This window comes from Fistularia commersonii, chromosome 17, assembly GCF_037954325.1.
Source record: "Fistularia commersonii isolate RoL2024-O1a breed Wild chromosome 17, RoL_Fcom_v1.0, whole genome shotgun sequence".
NCBI lineage: Eukaryota > Metazoa > Chordata > Actinopteri > Syngnathiformes > Fistulariidae > Fistularia > Fistularia commersonii.
Window position 1 is genome coordinate 5,457,201 of NC_141300.1, and position 22,624 is coordinate 5,479,824.

Here is a 22,624-nt window from a genome sequence, read left to right on the forward strand (position 1 = left end):
TACAAGCGAAAGAGGAAAAGGAGTGCCACAGGAAAAGTGCAAGGAGTGAAATGGCTATTAAATCAACTGTCAAGCTGGACAATATGTGCACGTTTTGATCGTGAGGGTTTGTGCGTGTGTGAACTTCCTCAATATTTTAGCCTTATCGCACAGTCCGGACAAACAAGTGAAAAACATCTGTGCGATGAGAATGGACAAAGAGTGTGTTTTTGTGCTGCAGTGCATTAGTTTGGGAAGTAAAACAATGAGTAGAGAGAAATAGAGGCCGAACCACTGGGGGGGGGGGGGGGGGACTACTCGTGACCATGTTTAGAAACGGCAGGATATGAACAGAGGCCGTTGCAATCATGTCGACGGAAAATGGGCTAGGGTGGGGGAAAAGGGCAGATCATCATGCTGCTGCACACATACAAAGTTGCTAGGTGATGGGACTGCAAGAAAGAGTATTTCTCCAGAGGACATGGAGGGGTTCTTGCTCAGGATGTGGAGGAGAAGAGGAAAACATTCAATCCTTAATGTCACATGAAAACAATAGCGAGAGCCCACCCGCCTTAAAAGCAGGACAGACAGGTTTCTCCCACACTAAACTATGCATGGATGCCATAGGGTGGAATGTGAGCATCCTGCAGAGAACAAGGATCATTTTGTGAGCAAAAAAAACTTCACTTCCAGTCGATCATGGAGGTATAAAATCTCAACATGTTGTCTCTTTCTTCAAACAATAACGACCTTTTTTTTAAAAAAAAAAACAACAACAAACAAATATGACTCATGCTGCAACAAAAGTGTCCCCTTCAGCGATATGAATGGGGATACTGTCTCACCATGGAGGTAAAGAGATGAATGGGTGTAGATGAGGAAGATCCAACAAACGTGAGCTTCCCCCGACAAACACACGCGCACACACGCACACACGCACACACACACACCTCCCTCCTGATCCTCTCCATATGCATAACACATGAAGTTTTCCGCCCCCCTCCTACCTATTCAACGTGTAGGAGCCGTTCCGTTTAAACCTCATCCTGGACGATAGGAACCGGATAAAGAAATCCAGAATTGACGATGACTGGGCGTCGAGCGGATCGAGCGTGACAGTGGACTGCGGGACGAACACGCGCGGAAAAACACGGAGTCGGCTCTCGCAGCCCTCCCTCGCCATTCAACACCTTCCTCTCTGTCCCGATCCTCTTCTCTCTCAGACCCTCCCGCTCCTCCTCCTTCTCCGCCCCCCTCCTCAATGTAGTTTCCGTGGGGCAGGGTTTGCGAACCTCCGGGTGTTTCGGTTCAAGGGGCGCGGGGGAGGGGGGGTCTCGGTGATGATGGTTTGGGCGGGAAATATTAATAATAATAATAATGATAATAAAGAAAAAGATCCGAGTTGTTGTCAGGTCATGGTCGCGGGGGGCTTCGCGTCCTCAGCCACGCCGCCGTACACCGGACCGACTCTTTTAAGACGCAACTCCTACATCCAGCCGAAGTCGGAATCGCTTGGAAACACATGGAGGGGAACGGCTTTCTTTGCGCGCAAGTCTCCCCACGCACCGCTCCCGCATTTCAAGAGACACGCACACACACCGATGTCTCCATGGCCCCGAACACAAACCAGACTCCACCACAACCCTTGTCAACGCTCGCAGGTTGAGACAGATTTGAAACTAAGAATAGACCCTTGGATCCATTAATGCCCGTTAAATCCACGGTAGCCTTTCTTAGTGTTCGTGTGCGACTTTCTGGTGGACACGCGCATGCGCTAATCTCTCTCTCTCTCTCTCTCTCTCTCTCACACACACACACACACACACACACACACACACACACACACACACACACACACACACACACACACACACACACACACACACACACACACACACACACACACACACAACGGACCGCTTGGCAGGTAAACATGCGCCAACTCCAACAGAGACCTCAACTCCCACAGTCCCCTGCTGACATCCAGGTCGGTAGTCACTTGTTGACAGGAAATTTCTTGCCAATTTCATGGCAAGTAACTATATTTTTTAAAATGTATTTTTGTTCATCTCGTTATTGTGCATTTAATTTCAGAATAAATGAATCTGTTGGGGGGCGGGTCATTACCAAATAACATTAGCAAACGAAAATAATTGGACATTATTACCCAAAGTAACATCTTAAGTGAAGAGAAGATGATGAACGAAAGATGTGGGAAAGATTTAACTTGAGAAAAGGGGTGGGGAAGGAGTTAACTTAAAAAGAACATACAATGAAAAATTTAGACCTTATCCTTGAGTTTAGGATGATTCTAAAAACAAAAAATAAAAATCAACAATATTACTACTCATGGGGTCTTTCTGGCATGAAACCACAAATTGTTGCCCATTCGGCCTAAGTCGCTCTTCTGTGATGATCTGTCACAAAATAGAAGAAATATTGACCTGCAGAGTGAATTCTGGTGGCAAACGTTGCACTGCTTTTGTTCGTATTTTCTCAAATATCCCTTGAATGCCCTGAAGGTATGTTACGTCATACCATCATTATATGTTGGTGTAAGGCCTTGGAAAATGAGCTGTGTCAGTTTTGTTTCAATGCTGGTTACAGAGGGTTGATTTCACAAATTCAACGTATCATTTGTTTTCACACAATGAAGTTGTGCAGCCTTTACATTTTCTAGAAAGCTGCAGTGTTTTATAAACTGTGGGAGAGCACATCTTCACTTTGGGATCCCCAGGGAGAGTATTAGTTACAAAAAAGAATCCCATGATTTTTTTCTTTACTTTGCCCACACACCCAGTGAAAACCTCGTATCACACTGGGCGCAGCCCAGATCAGCAGACCTATTGAGAAATGAGCATTATAGTCTGCTCTATTATGTATAAAGATATAAAAACTGCAGCTCATGCATTGCATACGGGAGAAAACGGCCTCGCAGCTTCCTTGCTGACAAAGACTGAGGAGTGTTGTGGGAATGTTAAAACTGCATGGGAACAGAGGAAGTGGTGACTATGAGCAGATGCAGAGGTGACACTGGAATGACTTTACAATGATAGACAGTGATCTTTATGCCTGAGTGCATCTGCCCTTGGGCACAGAGGGCTCATGTCCACATGTTGCATGTGTGTACAGTGGACATAGCAAAAGCTCTTGTTTAGTCAAGTTTGGATTTGTATGGTAAGGGATACCAATAACAAGTTGGTTCAGTGCACAGTCTCGGAGGGAAGAGAGGCTGTGTTGGCCCTACCACAAAGACTGAAAAATGGAAGTAACAGATGTGCATCTTCTATTTTTTATAAGCAACCAGTCAGAGACACCAGGCAAAGTCAAAATTGGGAAAGAGGACTCAAGTTCTAATAATGTGCTCTGAAAAAGTACAAAAAAATCCTTTGACAATTAAAAACTATAATTTCCACATTAAATAGCATAAACAATTACAGGGCAAGCAACAGTTTTCTCAGTGAGCACTTGCTCATTTCCAATATCCAAACATCTTAGAATAATTTCAAAAAGGCTAATAAACAGTGTGATTTTCATCTTGTGGGATCAAAGCAAGGAATCAGGCAAGCAGTAAGTTTAAGATTATTTGGGGTTATTCAGCATTACATCATAGGAGCGCAGTGAGGGTTTTGTGTGTGTGTGTGTGTGTGCGTGTGTGTGTGTGTGTGTGTGTGTGTGTGTGTGTGTGTGTGTGTGTGTGTGTGTGTGTGTGTGTGTGTGTGTGTGTGTGTGTGTGTGTGTGATTCCTCTACTCCCACAAACCACTCAGGGTTGGTTTCAATGGCTCTGAGCGCATTTATTACGATAAGAGCAGCCTGGCACCAGAACTGCTGATCAATGGCTGCTTAGCCAGGCTCTGCAGATACAAAGCTGCCACAGGAGAGAAGAGAAGGAGGATGAGTAGTGTAAGAAGAGGAGATCACTTGGTGTGTTATAGGACAGACATGTTGATGCCTTGAATGAAAAAGGAAGGAGAAAGCGAACTCTGCAGACCAATTAGCCTGTGCTTTATTGATGCTATTCACGACTAGCACCACTCTTTTGCGTGCCGTATTCACTCTCAATCCATTCCATTCCCCTGCACTCATCCATTGCCCCCACCTCAGCTGTCCTCTGTTTTATTGCTCCCTTTGCAGCCCCTTCATTAAGCTAATTTGAGTTTTCTTTCTCCTTTCTTTTCTATTCAAGTCCTTCTTTCCTCTTGCATTGCTCTCCGTTCCAGTCTCCCTTGCTTAATACCTTCCTCCAGCCTGCTCCGGTACATGTTGTGCAAGAATGATGTGAACTTCTGAGTATGTGTCCCTGCATACTAATAGCGTAGACGATGCCAGTCAATGCCTCCTTTTTTCTTGAGACAAAAGGAGGAAGCTGCAAATTCCCTGACAATGTGACAGATTTTGTCTGAAGGTGCTATGCCGAGGATCCTGATAATAAAATAAACTCATAAAACATTGTCTTTTGCGTCCCAAGTGGGAGTGGGACTTCCAAAAAACAGTAATCAGTGACTGTTGTGAAACAGCCCTGGCCCTCTTAACTCCCACACATGCTTTCCAGGAATATACTGCACAAGAGGCAAACGCTGAACCGCAGTGCATAAACACACACAAACTGCACTCCGGCGAAAGCAACTTTGGCGAATGCATGAAAGGAGGTGCCAGCTTTTTGCAGGGACTATGTGAACCTGTGTTGCAGCCTTCCCCAGGACAGAGGTGATACTGACAAAAAACACACACAAACACACTCCCGTCATATTGAGTGCTCCCTGCTGTAAAGCCAAAAAAAAAACATTATGCAACCACAGACATGTTTGTTACGCAGTTTAGTGTACAGGGTTTCACTGGCAAGTATGAAGAACCGACTGTTTCTCTCACACATATATTGAGTACACCTTGCAAACAAACCCGGTGAACACAGAGGTGTTTGTGAGTGAGGTCCAAGCCAAGCTCACACACACACACACACACACACACACACACACACACACACACACACACACACGTGTATATATATATATATATATAAATAAAACTGGAGCCAGACAGTCTGTCACATACAACTTGGAGTATTGTGAGAGGCCACGTCTTAATAAGTCCCTGCCTGTCTATTCAGATCATTTTCACACCTATATTCAGACTTTTCAGTTTGTTCTGAACCATTAACTTGGGCAGGAAAGGTGTCTTTGACAACAGGCTGGAGTAAAGGATCAACATTTGGTCACAAGTGAAAAAGGTGGTCTCAGTCCAGATCGGGCTGAACATTGGGGCCATCATTGTCACATATAGTTATACATAGATAACTTAATTTGACCACAGCATTTAACCTATCATGGATAATCCATGAACAGAAGGCAGCAGACGAACAGCGCAGAGTGAGCAGTTCAGTCTCTTGCTCAATAATACTTCCACAGGCAAGGAGGAACCGGGAATTGAACCAGGAATGTTTGGCTCCAAGAATGACGGCTCTAACCCCCAGAGCCACACCACCCTGAGAAAACGAGTTAGACTGCTACACTGAATTTGAGTATAATCACTAAATATTAACTGTTGGAGAGATTAAACATGAGCAAATGGCTGGGTGGCAAAGGAAACCACAAGTCAATTTGAAAAAGATAAGAAATAATTTCAGAAAAAAAATATATATATATAACTCCTCATATTTCTGTCTTGGTTGAAACCACATATTGTTGCCCATCGGGCCTCAGCTGCTCATTTGTTATGATCTGTCACGAAATAGAAGAAATATTGACCTGCAAAGTCAAACTCTGTTTCCTCAGGATGTTGATGCGAATGAATTCTGGTGGCAGATATTGCTCTGCTTTTTTCCCCATTTTCTGAAAAGTCCCTTAAATGCCCCAAAGGTACGTTATGTCATACTGTCATTATATGTTGGTGTATGGCCTTGCAACATGAGCTCTGCCAGTTTTATTTCAGTCATTTGTTGGAAAAACAAATAGTGTTTTTTTTTTCCTTTCTGTGAAGTCTCGTCTTTTGTTCACTAGCAGCAGGTAAAGGGCTGCTACTTGCATTTTTGCCACTTTCTGTCCTGGACACACCAACATCCCTACAATTCCAGGCTGTTAGTTTATTTTTTCATCCCTATTTGACTGTAAGGAATCCTTTTCTATGTTTCTTCAAAGCAGTGGAAAAAACAACAGCAAAGACTATATCTGATTTGTTGTTAATCTTATATTTTATGTAATTCTTGATTTGGTTCGTTTATAACAGACAATTTACCCAATTGTATCTGGATACTAACAGGTTATAACAATTAGACAAAATCAATCTCATAAAGATGTCATAATTATAAGGATGTCATAATTATTCACACAAGGTTAACAAATATGTATTTTCTGACGTTTTTTGCCCTAAATTTACTATCTTGTCAAAAGATGAAAATCATTTTTAAATATGTCCACAGAGTTGATTGGTAGAAAGGGGCAACAATAGGCAGGTTCCCCTTTGAGATACTATTAAAATATTGAGACATAACTGGATCAACCAGTTGGGTCCCTGTTTTAATTTATTTACTTATTTATTTTTAACTTTTTGTTTTAGAACCAAATAAATAAATAAATAACGACGTAAAAGCTCTTAAGGATAGTGGAACTGTGCCACCATCTACTGTTCACCAGGTGTACTACACCATTCATGTAGAGAATCAAGAACTTGGCTCCTGTTCATTCTTTTCCTGAGTGTTGGACTGAAAGCAGTTGGGGTGGGTGAGGGGTTCCAGTCAGAGGTGAAGGCAGACAGACCTCATGTTGAGTGGAATGCAGTCCTGGTACTGCTGGCATTCAATGAAAGTGATGATGAGAGGTCAAAAGATTCTCAAAAAGGGAAGAAGGGGACAGAGCAGCTCTGATGTCTCTATGACATCTGGTGTCGCTGGCATGCAGCGCACAAGGAGAATATCAAATATTGGAGGGAGACAAGTCACTAGCTTTCTCCCAATAGTGAAATAATAAATTGATTGACAGAATAAATTGACAGAATTAATTGCTTGGTGGAGTTGGTAATTGGTAGAAAAACAAGAAAGTGGGATAAAGACGAGTGTTCATTTAATTGAAAAAGACTATAACTGTACAACCTTCATACATTACAATTTGATCATCATCTGGAGTCAACTTGAAAATGTGTCCTTTCAGAAAATAAAAAGCATGTCTCAGAGCTGAGATGAACAGAGCTATTGATCTCTGTATCTGCCTCTAGTTGGTGGCGGGCCGGTATTGCCGGTTCAATACTGCAGCCGCTTGACACGGTCATGTGATACTTGGCTAGAGAGAGCCCAGAGCCTGGTGCACGCTGGGAGGCCTGCAAGCCAGCATTATGCAATAACTAGATCTCATTTCATGCTCATTGGATAGCTCTCTCCCTCACTCCTTTTCTGTTCCTCTCAGCTCTTCTACCTTTGCTTCGCCTTCTGCCACTGTCTTCTGTAATGCTTGTGATTTTTAATTGCTTGCTGTTGTCATTATGAGACAAGCACACACACACACACACACACACACACACACACACGCACACACGCACACACGCACACACGCACACACACAGTGACACACTAAGACACAGCACTCATATCCTGTCATGTGTGAAATTTTGAATAAGATTAAAAAAAAAAAGACAAAAACAGATCTTCTAATAAGATCAGCAGCAAACTTACTCTATCAAGTTGACAAAGCAAATTAACACAAAGTTCAAGGACATTTTCTTATGACAAATGATAATAATAAAAAGAATAATAACAATAAATCCTGCTTTACTGAAACGGACCATCAGTTTCAAAACGGACTGTTGTGGGAGTATTTTCTCAGTTTACAGATTAGTTGACTGGTCTGTGTAAAATGGCAGCAGATCAGTTTTTACCCAAGGCAAAGAGGTCATCTGTCATACTGGACTTAATGCAGAAAAACAAAGAAACCACACAATCTTTCCTTTGGATTCTTGGCTTGGCAACTTTTGGCTTTGATTTTGTGAAATATGATTTAGGCCTAGTATCACTTAGCTCAATAATTAGTACGATCGTTGACGAATTCTCTGATCCAGCTCTACCTAGAACTTCATTCAGGATATGATCTCTGGGGTGTGGGGGTGGGTGCAACCAGCAACTTGACGTTCACCGCAGACACTCCACCCACAGAGCTGTTCGGCTCAGTTATCGTAAAAACCAACCCTTCTGAAATTTTTTTCATTTCCAGTTCATTTAGAAATGTCTTTGGCTTGGCTTAACTTCACTTGTGCTTCATAGAATGAAAGTCCAGGAGCCAATCTGATACCACCCACTTCGTAAAAAAGATCATGATCTTGAGACATGGGTATTTCTATTTCAATTTTTTCGAACTAGTACACACCCAGCACACCGCCTAATACTGGCTCATTTACAGTATGATTCCCTAAACACGCCTGATCTGGTCCAATGTGTACAAAGGGCCAAGAAATCTTCCTGGTATGCTAATCTGGACCAGGTGTGACTCACATGTGCGGAAACAAAATCGGACCACCTTTTAGCCAATAGTGGCAGGAGATAACACAGCGGGGACTATTACTGAACCATTAATCAACATGAGCTGCTAGGTTATTTTAGTATGAGATCATTAAGGAAAAATGGAAAACTAGCATGAAACGTATGGCTTACATGATACAAGTTCTCCCACTTAATAAAAAGATGCCAGAGGCCTGTAATTTTCATCATAGGTATACTTCAACCATAAGAGACAAAAGAAAAATCCAGAAAATCTCATTGTCAGATTTTTAAAGACTTGATTTGGAAATTATGGTTGAAATAAGTATTTGGTCACCTGAAAACAGGCAAGATTTCTGGCTCTCACAGACCTGGAACTTCTTTTTTAAGAGGCTCCTCTGTCTTCTACACATTACCTATATTAAAAGCACCTGTCTGAACTGGTTATCAGTATAAAAGACACCTGTCCACAACCTCAAATAGTCACACTACAAACTCCACTATGGCCAAGACCAAAGAGCTGTCAAAGGACACCAGAAACAAAATTGTAGACCTGCACCGGGGTGGGAGGACTGAATCTGCAATAGGTAAGCAGCCAGTCTCCAGATCTCAACCCATTGGAAATCTTTGGCGGAAGTTGAAAGTCCACGTTGCCCAGCGACAGCCCCAAAACATCACTGCTCTAGAAGATATCTGCATGGGGGAACAGGCCAAAATACCAGCAACGGTGTGTAAAAACCGTATGAGGACTTACAGAAAACGTTTGACCCCTGTCACTGCCAAAAAGGGTATATAACAAAGTATTGAGATGAACGTTTGCTCTTGCCAAAATATTTATTTTCCGCCATAATTTGCAAATAAATTCTTTAAAAATCAGACAATGTGATTTTTCAGGATTTTTTTTTTTTGTCTCTTATAGTTGAACTGTTCCTTTGATGAAAATTACAGGCCTCTCTCATCTTTTAAGTGGGAGAACTTGTACAATTGATGGCTGTCTGAATACGCTATTGCCCCACTGTATGTTTTGGCCTGTAGTCAAAAGAATGAATGCATCAGAATGTTAGTTGGTCCAGTTTCAGAAAGTTGGATTATCTTATTAAATTTATTTTCATATAACCACATTCTCAGACACAAGGTTGCATGACAACTCATCCAAAGCATCCACTGAGAAAATGAAGCACATCCAGCCTTTAGTTTGGCCCTAAGCAACCCTCAGCTGACGCTGGAAAAAGACCTTGACTAGAAGGCTAATACTGGAAACAGTTCCTTTCTCACATGAGCACTTTCACTTACCCTGCTCTCACAAAACACTCACAATGAAGTGTGTGCACATTGTCCAGCCTCAGCCCCATGAAGAGCTTTGACCTCTAAAAACCTTCAACCACAGCGCCCAACTTCTCGGCTCTAAAGAGATTCTATTCACAGAGATAAAATAGCAGCTTCAGTCAAGGTCTCACTCTAATATCCAGAGGTAATGAGGCAAGATCAACCGCTTCTGGCAGAGGGTGCAACAATCAAGAATTTATAACTTAAAACAGAGGATATTATCTAAACCGTGAATTAATAACTCACACGTTTCATTTCACTGTACATTTTGAAAGCTTCTATAGTTTTTCCATACATTTTGCCCTATGATTGATGAAAAAAAAAAAGAAAAATATATAAATATTTCTGTTCATGGTAAACAGAAAATTTGCAGAGCATGGAAATTGTCGGTGACATTGCAGATTGTTTATTGTATAGGTAGAGAGCCAGAAAAAGGCTGCTGTACAGAGACGTGGGGGGATGAAGTGAGCCCTCACAGGCACATTACAGACAGACACGTGTTTAGACAGAGACCTCATGTTGCTGCATTCTGTTAAACCCAATGACAGACGCCCAGCTGGAGGCCGCATGAAGGAAGCAGGGCTTCCTGTGTTTGTGCATTTTATGGTTCGTGCTCCTTTCGGTGAGTGACAAAGACTTCCTGCAAAGCTCCTGCTGCAGACTCTCTGGCCTTACAATGAGGGGGAGACAAGAGCACGCTGCTGCTCGGGATATGCTGGAGAAGGTGACAAAAGGATTGAAAAACAAACATGCGTGTATCAGATAATGCAATATCAAAGGCATGAATACAGGTGTGGTGATGATCACACCCATGACAAACTGTTAACTGTAATATTCGTAAGAACTGGAGGGAAAAAAGGGAAGTGGCACAAAAAACAGAACAGAACACATGAGCAAAATGTAGACAGAGAAGAAAGATTTTCCAGTGAACCCATGACAGACAGTGACTTATGGTCTGAAAAATCTTTGCTTCTGTCCTTCAGGATGAAACACTGTGCAACAAAGCCTGTGACAAAGCACAGATCAGGATGAAAAGCTAACATACTCTAGATCTGCCTAGCATCTCAGTTTCTGACTCTCAGTGATTGAGTTACATCCAAAATATGCTGCCTTCCTACTTTAGCTCCGAGCGATACATGGATGCAACAGAGCAAACCAAAGCCACGACCTACTGTTCCTCTCTGTAATGAAAAACGGAAGTAGGGAATAACTCTCTTTCTCTTGCTCTCTCACTTTCACTCACTCACTCACACACTGTGACAAATAAGAAAAACTCTGTGAGACAGAAATGGCTTTAAGAGCGGATGTCCCATGCATACAAGCATCTACACATAGCCTCATCCAGAGCCGCAGATAGACCCTCGTCACTTCTATTCTTACTCTTGTCAAATCCTGGCTTTTGACAATTAGTCAAGAAGGTCACAGTGGCTTAGTGTTAGAGGTCGTACAGGACTGCTGTAAAAAAAAAGGATTCATGACACTGATGTTTTTGTAGTTTTTAGGGTATATCATTTTTTTACATTTTGCTTGTCTCTGTGAGAGACATTGCAAGGTGTTGGTGTTTTATCACGATTTGATAAAGGAAAACAAAGGTTGCAATTTTTTTGGGTTCAGGATTCAGGGTTCAGGAAAAACAGAAGCCCAGACATGTCTCTAGTTTGAGTGGAAGGAGGCAACCAGCCTAAAAATAAGGTCTTCAGGGAGGATCAACACAAGGGGCAGGAAAAATCTTTGCTTGTTAAAAACTACATTGGTAACATTTGATTTCTGTAAAACAGAGGCATCAAGCCAAAGATGAAGAATAGGGTATTTCAAATAGCACTTGAGGTACAATAAGGAACGTGCAATGTTAATTATTGTGTTGACAATGAGTATTACAGGTTTAAGACTGCAGTACCATAACCTGCATTGAACATTAATTACTTTTTGCAGCACGTGAAACTACTATTTCATAATAATAATGATAATAATAATAAAATCTTACAGTGTTACCAAAAGTTTTTACAAATAGCTCAACAGATATCAAGGCTGCATATTGAAGAGACATGCCACTTCTGTAGTGAGGACTAAGGGGGTTGAGTAGCAGAGACAGTTGCCAAAAGTCGTCCAGGACAGAGGAACAATATGTCAAAGGCATGAGGTCATCACTCACTGCACTGATTTTCTCCCTCCATTGGTCTTCATCTAGGCTATTCTCTTCCATCTAACCTCCCTGAGCTGGCCAGCACACTTAGCCCCATTTAACCAGCTAACATTGGGTGATAAATCAGCAGCACATTTCTGCTCTGCACACTCCCCCTGATAAATGCCTGGAAGAATGTTGGCTTCCAGCACAGATGACACAGAGTTATCCCTTAACCCCAGGAAACTGGAAGTGAACTACAACACAGGAAACGAGCAAAGGGTTATTCATTTACAAAATCCATATTCAACGTTTTGAAAGTCTCTCCCTTTTTTAACATATTGCACCTTTATTACAAGAAAAGCATGAACTCTCAGTAACATTCAAATGGCTCAAATTGATATTTTATAATGCTTGCGATGAATGCAGTGTAATAATAAAATAACTTTTCCGAACATTCTGATGAAAAGGTCTCAGAACGCATGCTGTATCGGACAAACTAACCACTGTCTACCACTACAAGAGGCACGTGAGCATCAGAACTGTCTCACGGAGCAATGGAAGAAGGCGGCGATTTTGCTTTACATAGTGTAAAGCATAGGTCAGGTGCATGTGACCTACTGACTTGGAGAAAATTTTGAGTGAGGAAAAAAAAAAAAAACTGATGGGAAGTTAAAAAAAAAATACCAGCGTAGGCATTGTGATGACTTCGGACAATGTTCTGCATATAAACTTTGAGTCACTATAACTGTCATTAAAACCGTGTTCAAAATTGTCAGAGCGCTCTTAACCAGCTAATGTAATGAGCCACCTCTCAATAATATTACAGTTTGAGTAATGCAACATTGACTTCAATGCCAACTTGGCCTCCTGTATCTCAATTCAAGTACCTGCAGGACGTGCTCAACAAACAAGTCTAAACCTTGGAGAGCCAACATCACAGCTTAGGAACTTAAAAAGGATCTGCTGCTTACATGCTGGAGCTAGAAATCGCGACACACCTTCAGAGGTCTAGGGAAGTCAATGCCTCAACAGGTCAAGACTGTTTTGATGGTGAAAGTGGAAATAACACATGATTATGTAATGATGTGCAAATACATTAGCTATCTTGGTGTACATCATCCTTCTCTAATACACGTTAACATTCAGCTTTAATAATATTAACCATATTACAAAAATGTTTTTGTCTTTTCTCAGGGTTTTAAAAGTTTAAAACTGCACAAGACCACCAAATTGAGTGAATGACAGTGCACTTTTTACATGAAACAAATTTCTCCCGCTGACAGTGAGTTGAATGTGACAGTATGAAGCCCTTCCTTCCTGCCTTCCTATGGCTTCCTGGATTAAACTGTACAAGAGCGAGCTGCTGGCCTTACTCCCACACCTGCACACCAGCTAATCCCCCTGCGCTGTTCAGCAAGACTTTAACACTGCAAGCTTTAACTTTGCCCGACATGTTACCGGGCTGTTGGCTCTGTGTGAGCACTTATCACGAGCCATCCAGCTCAAAGACCACCAGTGATTAAAAGGGCTTTTAGAAAGGTCACGTTTAGCAGGTCTGATGCTGCTGCTGCTGGGAGCACAGATGAGAGAAGAAAGGGCTAGTGTTATGACATCATGCTGAACAGCTGAGTACATGAGATGTTTTTTTTAATGAGGTTCTGTTTGTGTGCGTGTATGTGTATATGTGTGGGTGAGTGTGTGTATGTGGATGCAGGCACGCTGACAGAGCATACTCCCCCACGTAGGCTTTAGGTCAGTCAGTCGTTACACTGTTTACATGCGATGCCTCCTCAAGGGAGACATTCGAGGCTTTATGGGGTCAAAGACTCAGATATTTGTCTTGTTTTTGGCCTAGTGGTCTTGTCAGCAGCTCCCAAACACTGACCTCAACCCAACAGCGGAAGTCACATGACCCTAAACATCAGCTCCCTTGCTGTCCTCCCTTTGCCTTGATTCCGCCTCCTCCACATACTTTGTGGTATAATCAGGGAATTTTCCATAAGATAGCCAGTGTTCTATAAACAGAACAGTTATTAATATATATTCTGTGTAAAAAATTCCCTTACTGACTGCCATCGTGTTATCATACTGATAAACTTCTAATCACTACACTTTTGAATTTTTTTTTTCAGTCTACTTCTATGAAATACGGCTGATACGCTACAGCCTGTTCATCAAATTTTATCCAGCCTTTATATGCATATTCCCATATCTTGTTAAAAAAACTTGCCACTTTTGCGCTCCTTTTAATCTCGGGTTTTCATTCAAAAGGTTGGCTCATTTGTTGTTAATGTCAAATAGCACCAAGGGAAAGAGCATTTGAGTAGTGAATGTCCCAGATGGTAAATAGTGCTGTAAATGTCAGTGGGCGAGATGTTCCATTTCCTGGCACTATTCAGAGGTACATAAAATTTCACAAGGTAGTGTATTTGAGGATCTACAAGCAATCCATGGAGAATGAATGTCCGTCAAACTCTAAGGAAAGAAGCAACAGCAAAAACAACACAGAAAGAGATTTGAGATTTAATTGATTTTGTGTGTGATTTTTTTTTTTTTATTCAGAGCACACGGCAAGCCAAAGAACAGCTCTAGTTATAGTTGTAGCTTGATGTGTGCTAATTTTATAAACAGTCTATCCACACATTAATATGACATGACCATTCATATGATTTTAATAAATAAGTCGTGATGGATATGTCCCAGATCCCAGTTATTTAACTATGTGATGACCAGTTGAGCAATTTATCAACAAATTTCCATGCAAACTATTGCTTCTTATCTGGTTTCAGCTGCTAAAATGTAAGCATTTGTCGTTTTTCAGATTTCTATCTTGTAACCGTAACTCAAAAAGTTTTGGAAACTGGCAACTGGCTGCATAAACAAGTAAGTGAAAACTTGGATTTGGACAGCTCCACCACTAGATGATCAAGACTGGGCGTGGTATTTACTTCTCTGTGCATCCCGATGTTCAAATAATCCCACATCAGAGCTGAATGACCTCTTTCTCTTGAAGCCTGTCCACATTGCGTCATGGTGGCAGTAAGTTGAAAAGATGCATAGGCCATATGGACTGTTCAGACCTGTGTAGCAAGCTTGTCAGCAAACCTATATGAAACATATGGCCGCTAGTGCAAGTCTGTCTGATCTAACACTGCCTCCCCTCTAATCTCATTGACTGTCTCACTTCTCACTTCAATGGCATCCATATGTGTTGTATGAGCACACACGCATAGAATACAATAATATCGGAGAAAATTACATCGTAAGAATTCATTTTCAAAACCGTCTTTACTCCAACAATGTCAAACTTTTGTTTAAACCTGTCTGACAGACCTGTTGCAACGCTCCTCAACACACCCTCCACCAGTGTTCCTGTACAAACCTGACAATCTTCAGAAAGGTTTCTTGTTTAGTGAGTCTTATGTGTCCTTTGTATTTATCTCAAATTTAATGGAACTCACAATTTAATGCAAGATTGTCTAATGAATTGGCACTTTTCTTATTGTAAGTGATCATTCCCCTCCTAACTTGAAATTTGAGCATTTTTTTTTCATTTTAGCTTGCTAATTTTTTCAAGCGCTTCCTCAAAAATTCATTTCAGAAAATGACTGAACACACAGCTGACTGATGGGAACTGTTGTATGCAAGAGACAGGGGACAGTTGTCAGCAAGAGACAGGGGCATAATTACACAACAATTTGACACACGTTATATCCGATGCTTGAACATTAAGTGATTTAACATTCACATTCCTATTTTTTAAAAAAAAAGCATCGGTTGAATGACTAAACCTGGAGAGCCCCATTCCATGCATAAAGTTTAAACAAATAACAAATTAATCCAATAAGCCACATCACCAGACATACTTAACGACTCAGTTTGAAGAAATCAAGAACAAAATAAATACAAACAAAAACTCTTAGCTCCTCCCAGGTGACTTTTCTAAGACTGATTATTTACTTGACACAAGGTTCAGAGAGGGCAAATGAAGCGATAAGGATGCAAACTAACCATGACATCACCTTCCCCTCCCTATGTCAAGCTGATAATCAGGAAGACTGCTCTTGAATAAATGTTAAGCACAACTTCCTCAGCATGTTTTCACATCCATCATGTTCAAGATGAGGCCCCACATCATTATACGTCCCTGATATATACTTAGTATACTTTATTATTCCCTTGTGACACACACACACACGCACGCACGCTGTACAACAGCCAGAAGGGAGGAGTAAGTTGTTAATTACAGGGAAGTAAGAAAATGTAAGAAATAGGGGGATGCTGATTAAAGAGCATTAGACAGGAATGGATGAGGTAAAGGAGGAGGTGTACAACCTCAAGAGTTAGATGAACTAGTCTCCCTAAGGCAAGAATGCATTTAAAATGGATGTGTGGTATGTGTGTGTGCCCGCGTGTGTGTGTGTCAGGTGAGTGTGTGTGCATGCGTGTGTGTGTGTGTGTGTGTGTGTGTGTGTGTCTGGCTAGCCTGATGCAACGCTGAGATCTCTAATCCAATTACAGTTCAGACCAGCCTAGCGGGCTCGCCTAAACCACCAAGGACAAACCTAGCTATCTTACACCAATACTAGCACCCCACTGCCTTTGCAGATTTAGCAGCTAAATGCTCAGCTGAAGCCTCGCCCAAGGGTGCTGATCACATCGCAGTAAAATTCATTAAATCATAAAATCTCTCAAAATTAACTGCTCCCTCCTGCAAGAATTAGGCCTCTTAACTGGTAGAATGAGTACCTAATGCTTGCTGGGCAAACACTGAAATCAGGAAGGTTTGGAAAAATTACTTTCAGCGATATTATCCAAATCACGTAATACATTTTATGATTCATTATTTTATGGCTACCTCTCAGTGTTCTCTCTCTCTCTCCCTCCCTCGTGCTTGATTCTAACCTTCATCTCTGTCTGCAGCAGCCTAGGCCCCTGCTGTTAAATCTCCCTGTCTGTCCTCTATTGTAGATCTTTGCTGTTTCTAATCTAAGGCTCTGACCCACATTGGCGCCTCCTCATTTATCTCGAAAACTCAACTTTCACCTTTGTGTCATTATCGCTTCCCACCATCCTTTGCTATTCACCCGTGCATTTTTTCCATCCTTATCTGTGATCCTCTCTTCCTCTTTACAATATTTCTTTTTCTCATGCTCTCTGTTTGCATTGCTCCATACCCCTATCTTTCTCTTTTACTACAATAATTTAACAAGAAACTTCCCAAACCTTCTGAAAGAGTTAACGGGATACTGGACATATATTGATCAAGCATGACAACCGGTTCCCTGCCTTTTCCAACATAATGTATTAATTGACATAATGAACATATTCCAAAAAGCTTTACAAAAATCTGACATTAATACACACACCATAGAGGAATACTTAGGAAGTGAGAGGAGATAATTATCCTGTATTATTGTTCACGGTGATAAGATGCTTGATAACAAACACCCAAACACCTACCAGCTGTAATTTGAACAGCCCATATGACCTGGCCAGAAAAAAAACAGTAACTGTTCAGCACCTCTGTCTCACACACCCTGTTCCCAACCTTTAAAATAACAAGATGTCCGGGGTCAAGTCTTGCCAGACTCAGGCCTGAGTAACTGCTTTGACAGCTCTTGAAATCTTGTTGGATGAATAAGGAAATGCCTTTATCCAAAACATGTCAACAGACAAATTCATTGATGTTACCACTCAAAGAGGATATATTTTGCAGTCAAAGCTGAAGCTGAAACACTGCATCCGGTCCAGAACACAATGCAGCAAACAGCTCTGCAGTGCTGTCTAGGTGGGTGGATGGAAACAGCAATTCATAATCCTGCTGCAAGGGGCTCCGCTTATTTTAGATGAACTTAAGACCGCATTAGCCAGCAGCAGCCCATGACTATGATACCATCTGACAGAACAGGATTGGCTCTTGGGCCTGTGGCAACCAATCCTGCAACTCAAGAAACAAGTAAATATCCGGATGTGTGTGAATACAGTTGCCTTATATTTAAACATGTTTGAACAGAAATTGATCAGGTGTGAACAAGTATAAATATGAAGACTAACATGTTTACAACACCTCATCCTGCTTTTCCACCTCACTTCATTGACTGGTTGTGCCAGCTGTATGCCCTTTCTAGGCTGGACTGGCCAGCAAGTAATGAAAGCCAATACAGCCATTCACAGCACTGTGTAACCATCCTGCCAAGTAAAACAGTGGTTGCAACATGAAGACACACAAGCATCTGGGGCCATTAGGCCACTTGAGGTAGCACAGTAGTGTGGACAAAATCAGATGAACTTCCTTAAAAGTGAAAATTCCACCTGTTTGAAGCTTCTAAATGTCTGAAAATGTTTGAGTGGTGTTTCATGAGCAAAGTCTAGATTATTTGGGCTGCTTTTGCAGCCTCTTGATCCAACACAGTATAAGGTTTCCCTTTGCTGAACATATGCATATTCAGAAGAATGCAACATGCAGAGTCATTCTGATATCATACTTATTTCTAGGCCTCTCCGATAAAAGGAACGGAGAAGACAAAACGCTAGAGATCTCTCAGGAGATACACCAGCGAGTTTGGTCAGTGTCTTTAACTGTATGAGTGTTCTTGTATCCAGGCTTTTTAGTCTCTCAAAAAAGATTCAATAGAGCCTTTATGCCTCCCTCAATGATGCCTAAACTGCACACCATGATGCTGTATTGTTACTTCAAGCCTGGGGTGGACACAGTGAATGCTCACCCAGATCTGCTATCAAGGCAGCAGTTAAGGCAAGGATGTGTTTAAGTTGACAGCACAACAATTTAAAAAAGGGCTTAAAGTGGTAAGATTTCAGGCAATAAGTCACAGACATGCTGCAGGACATGAAGCACTGTGTCTGTGTGCTGAAACACAAACACTGAAAACACTGCAGGGTTGGAGTCCACGATGTGATTTGTTATTTGATCTGCAGCTAGGTGTACTCTTCCTGAGAAACTAGAAGTCATCAACACCTGTCAACTATGACAGTGGAGCAAATGCTGTGTGACCACTAACTTTCTATGCAGATAAGCTCAAGGCAAAAACTGTAACTGGTCCCAAAATAACTTTGGCTTTTATTAGGGCATGATGACATTAGGAAAGATGTCATATAGGGGAGCTAAGATCCAATTTGTGTGGACTCTGCCCTTTCAGGGTCCAAAACTATGATGACAGTTCACCATACCCAGTCTTATTTTTTGCTTGACAAGCCTCAATAATATCTATCTTGCATTACAAATGTGTGATGGTTGGGTTGGAAACTAATTAATCCACCATAGAATTTCAACGAGTGTTTAAATAATCTTCAAATTAGAAGAGTGTGTCATCTTCTGCTGACCAATGCCAAACATGGGGATTGGTCATCATCTGGTCAGTCATAGCTCTGGGCTAGATGACCTGTCTGTTTGCTGTCATCTTACTTCAAATCACAGGGACAAATTGGCCCAGCATTAAATTCAGAGTTGTACAGGGCACATTATATAAGCCAAAGTACACGTGCATGTGTGCATGCATGATTAGCGTGTTAACAAATCCACTCTGTTTTGAGCCAGTACAAAACATCTGACTACTTCACTTGAGAAGAACAGGCAATAATCCTTCACAAATATTAGGGTGGAATTGTATGATGCAAACTAAAAGTAAAGTAACTGCCAAAGTAAAAAAGAAATAAGTCAACACAAAAAGAAGCATGCACAAAGCCCATAGAATTCTGCTTGTCAAAGGCTGCCCTCCTAAATACCCAGAAATGTTTGCGTCTATGCCAGCGACTCGGTTTAAGCACGGTGCTCATGTTAACAGGATAGAGCATCCACACAGTATCGCAAGGGCATCACATGCAGATAGCAGTGGTAAAGCTAGTTTAGAGGGTCATAGTCTCACTTATTTTTATGTCAATGCAGATTTGTTTTTTGTGCAAATTTAAAAAAAATAAAATTAAATTAAAAAAATAAAATCTTATTACATGAAATATTTGAAGGACTATGCTGACACATTTTAAATGGCTCTACTCATTTGGAGAGGACATGCAGAGTTTACCCCTCAATGGCTGTTAAAGTCAAACTATGTGAAGACAGAAAGCTGGCATCTGTGATCACAGCAAAGAAGCAGCAGTGATGCTGCAACCGAGTGAGCTGGAGCGAGTCACGCAACGCTGACATGGCACAGGATGTGTGAACCTAGCATAATGCTGCTCTAGGTCTTGCTAAATATTTTTTCAAAGAGGCCTGTGGTTGCCCCTGGCCAGTTCAACTCTGCCTTGCTGTCTCTGAGCAAACATCCAGCTTAGGCAGCAGCCCGGCACGCAAATGTCTCTGTGCATCAGTGTCGGGAGAGTTCGAGGAGAGAGAATTAAAAGGAGAGGGAGGAGAAAGACAATCTGACTCAGGGAGAGACAGAGGGAGCTGGATGGTTGAAAGGGACCAACATGCCCTTTAGAGTGAGTTAAATAAGCAGTGACTCTTCTTATCCAGTCAATTTCTCAGCAAAGGCAGCACATCTCAATAGAAGGCCATGAGACTTGCCTCTAAAGCCAAAGCCAAGGCCTTCCTCAGATAAGGATTGTGATTCAAGTAGCCTCTCTGTGTGGGGTTTGCATGCTCTCTGTGTTTGCAATTTTTCCTTAATACGATTCAAAAATGTGCAGTAGGTTAATTGAAGACTAACTTGCTTCATGTGGCCGAGAGAAAAAAACCTGTCTCTATATGTGGCCCGTGGGTCGACTGGCATCCAGGGTGAACCCCACCTCTCGCCCAATGAGGGCTTCGGATAGGCTCGAGCACACACTCAACCCTGAGAGCAGGACAAGCAGTATAGATAATGGATACATTCTCAATCCAATAAAAAGTGACGAATACTATGAACACTATTGTTGGGGAAAAAAGGATTTACCAAAGATAACATTCAGAGGGGGGGGGTGTCAGTGATACATCTACTGCTTAGAAAACAACAGGTTAACAAACAATGCCAACATAAGTGTTCCCTTCAACTGATTTCAACCCCTAAATATGAGACAAGGTTCATGGATGTAATAATTTCAGTAACTACTCCACTCAAAATTGTATTTTTCCGATGGCACACAACACCTCTTTTTAGGGAAACCCTGGCAAGAGTGTCTCTATCTCTATCTCTATCTCTATCTCCACAGCTTCCTGTTATCCCATTCATAACTAACAAGACGGAAGCTTAAAACATTAATAAATCAATTATCTGGATCACAATGTTTTAAGCAGTGAATCAGCAATTTTATGAACATCCAGTCATGTTTCATAGCAGTTGGTGCTTTGACAAGCATTTGTGGGTTGATACTGGGTTAACTGCTATGCAATACGCAAGGTTAACTTGTAAAACTACAGCACATTAGCGCTTTTTTAGGGGTCTGGCTCATTTAGATGGTCTCTGCCCTCACTGCCATGACTTGTTTAGTCGTAAAGTAACTTGGAGTGCCAGGAACAATAAATTGTTTTTTATACAGCAACACTGTTGCTGGTGGCTCTGACACAAAAGAGGCACCATTTATATTTACAGCAACAACCTCGTTCATGGGTCAGGTGGACGCAGGGGTATAACACACAAATTTTAGAATTTATCCTACTAATTTTTTTCAGTTGGCTCAGGTTTGCATGTGTTAAAAGAACAAGTTCACTTTCGCACGGATGTAAAAAGCATATTACTTGCCAAGTGTACCAAGCAGAGCAGAAATGTTTTGTGTTAGTAGACAGTAGTAGACTGTCAAGTAGACAGTGAAGTAAATCTTGTTGAAACCCACTCCAGCATTGACAGCTGGTTAGCTGGTGTTCCTGAATAGGTGGCACGCACATGATGTCGGTTTGACTTTTGCAGCGTTCATCTGTGGACTAACCAGAGGAAACAGCCACCAGGGCTGCATGATCATAAGTGTGTGCACAATGGGGTCATATAAGGACAGGGTTGAAGTAAAATCCCCACTGGGAACATCTACAACCATCTAAACAGACAGCACAAGTCAGGAATATACAAATCAAAAACCACTGGTCCCCAGACTGCTACCACAGCATTTTCTACTTCTTTTACCCAGGACTCAATGTAGCTGTACGACATATGTGTATTTTCGCTTTTTCCTCCCCTGAAAGACATCAGGTGGATTTTTTTTAATCAATCTGCCCAATTTTCTGTTTTATATAATAAGAGCAGAGTGAATTCTAGACTTTAACTTTACATTATTAAGGTTATAGTCACTGCAACACAAAAATGCAGACAACTGTAGTTTGTTTACAGCAGTTAATCTAACAGGAGAGCTTACAGCTTAATTAGAAGTTGTCTTAAAGAACCCATTAGTGTAGCAGTGAAAAAAAAAACTGCTTTGTTTGTTTGCTTGCTTGCTTTTAGACCAACCACAGAACACCACCTCCTTCAGCAGATGATCTCTATGCAGCCCCTGTAGCTCGCTCCCACATCTATTAAAAATGGGGTCCGGTACTTCAGCCCCAATCCTAAATCTAACCACACAATGCGCTCCCCCCCCCCCCCGTACCAACAAACGCAATGAAATATGTGCAATAACCTGTGATAAGCCTTCAACTTCACAGTAGAGGAACTGTGCTCTCTATACTCAGAATTGTTTAAACTCTTCGAAATTGCTAGCTTTTTCAAACAGTAGCTACACGTTTACGATCTTGCCAAGGCATCTCAATCGTAATTCAATTCAGTTCAGTAAAGAATAATCTTAACTTTATTCTCTTGATCCATTTAG

At 41.5% G+C, this 22,624-nt stretch overlaps 1 protein-coding gene across 2 annotated transcripts in view; it reads right to left on the reverse strand.

The window, feature by feature from the left end:
• mob2a (MOB kinase activator 2a) overlaps positions 1 to 22,624 on the reverse strand; it is a 64,087-nt gene that overhangs the window by 35,772 nt on the left and 5,691 nt on the right. The window contains exon 1 of one of the 2 annotated variants that reach the window (XM_086162636.1): positions 987 to 1,207. The exons of the other annotated variant lie outside the window; for it this stretch is intronic. Coding sequence (XP_086018762.1) covers positions 987 to 1,162 — 176 coding nt within the window. The 5' untranslated portion in view covers positions 1,163 to 1,207. Of the gene's footprint in view, positions 1 to 986; positions 1,208 to 22,624 lie in introns of those variants that run through there. 2 annotated transcript variants of the gene reach the window in all.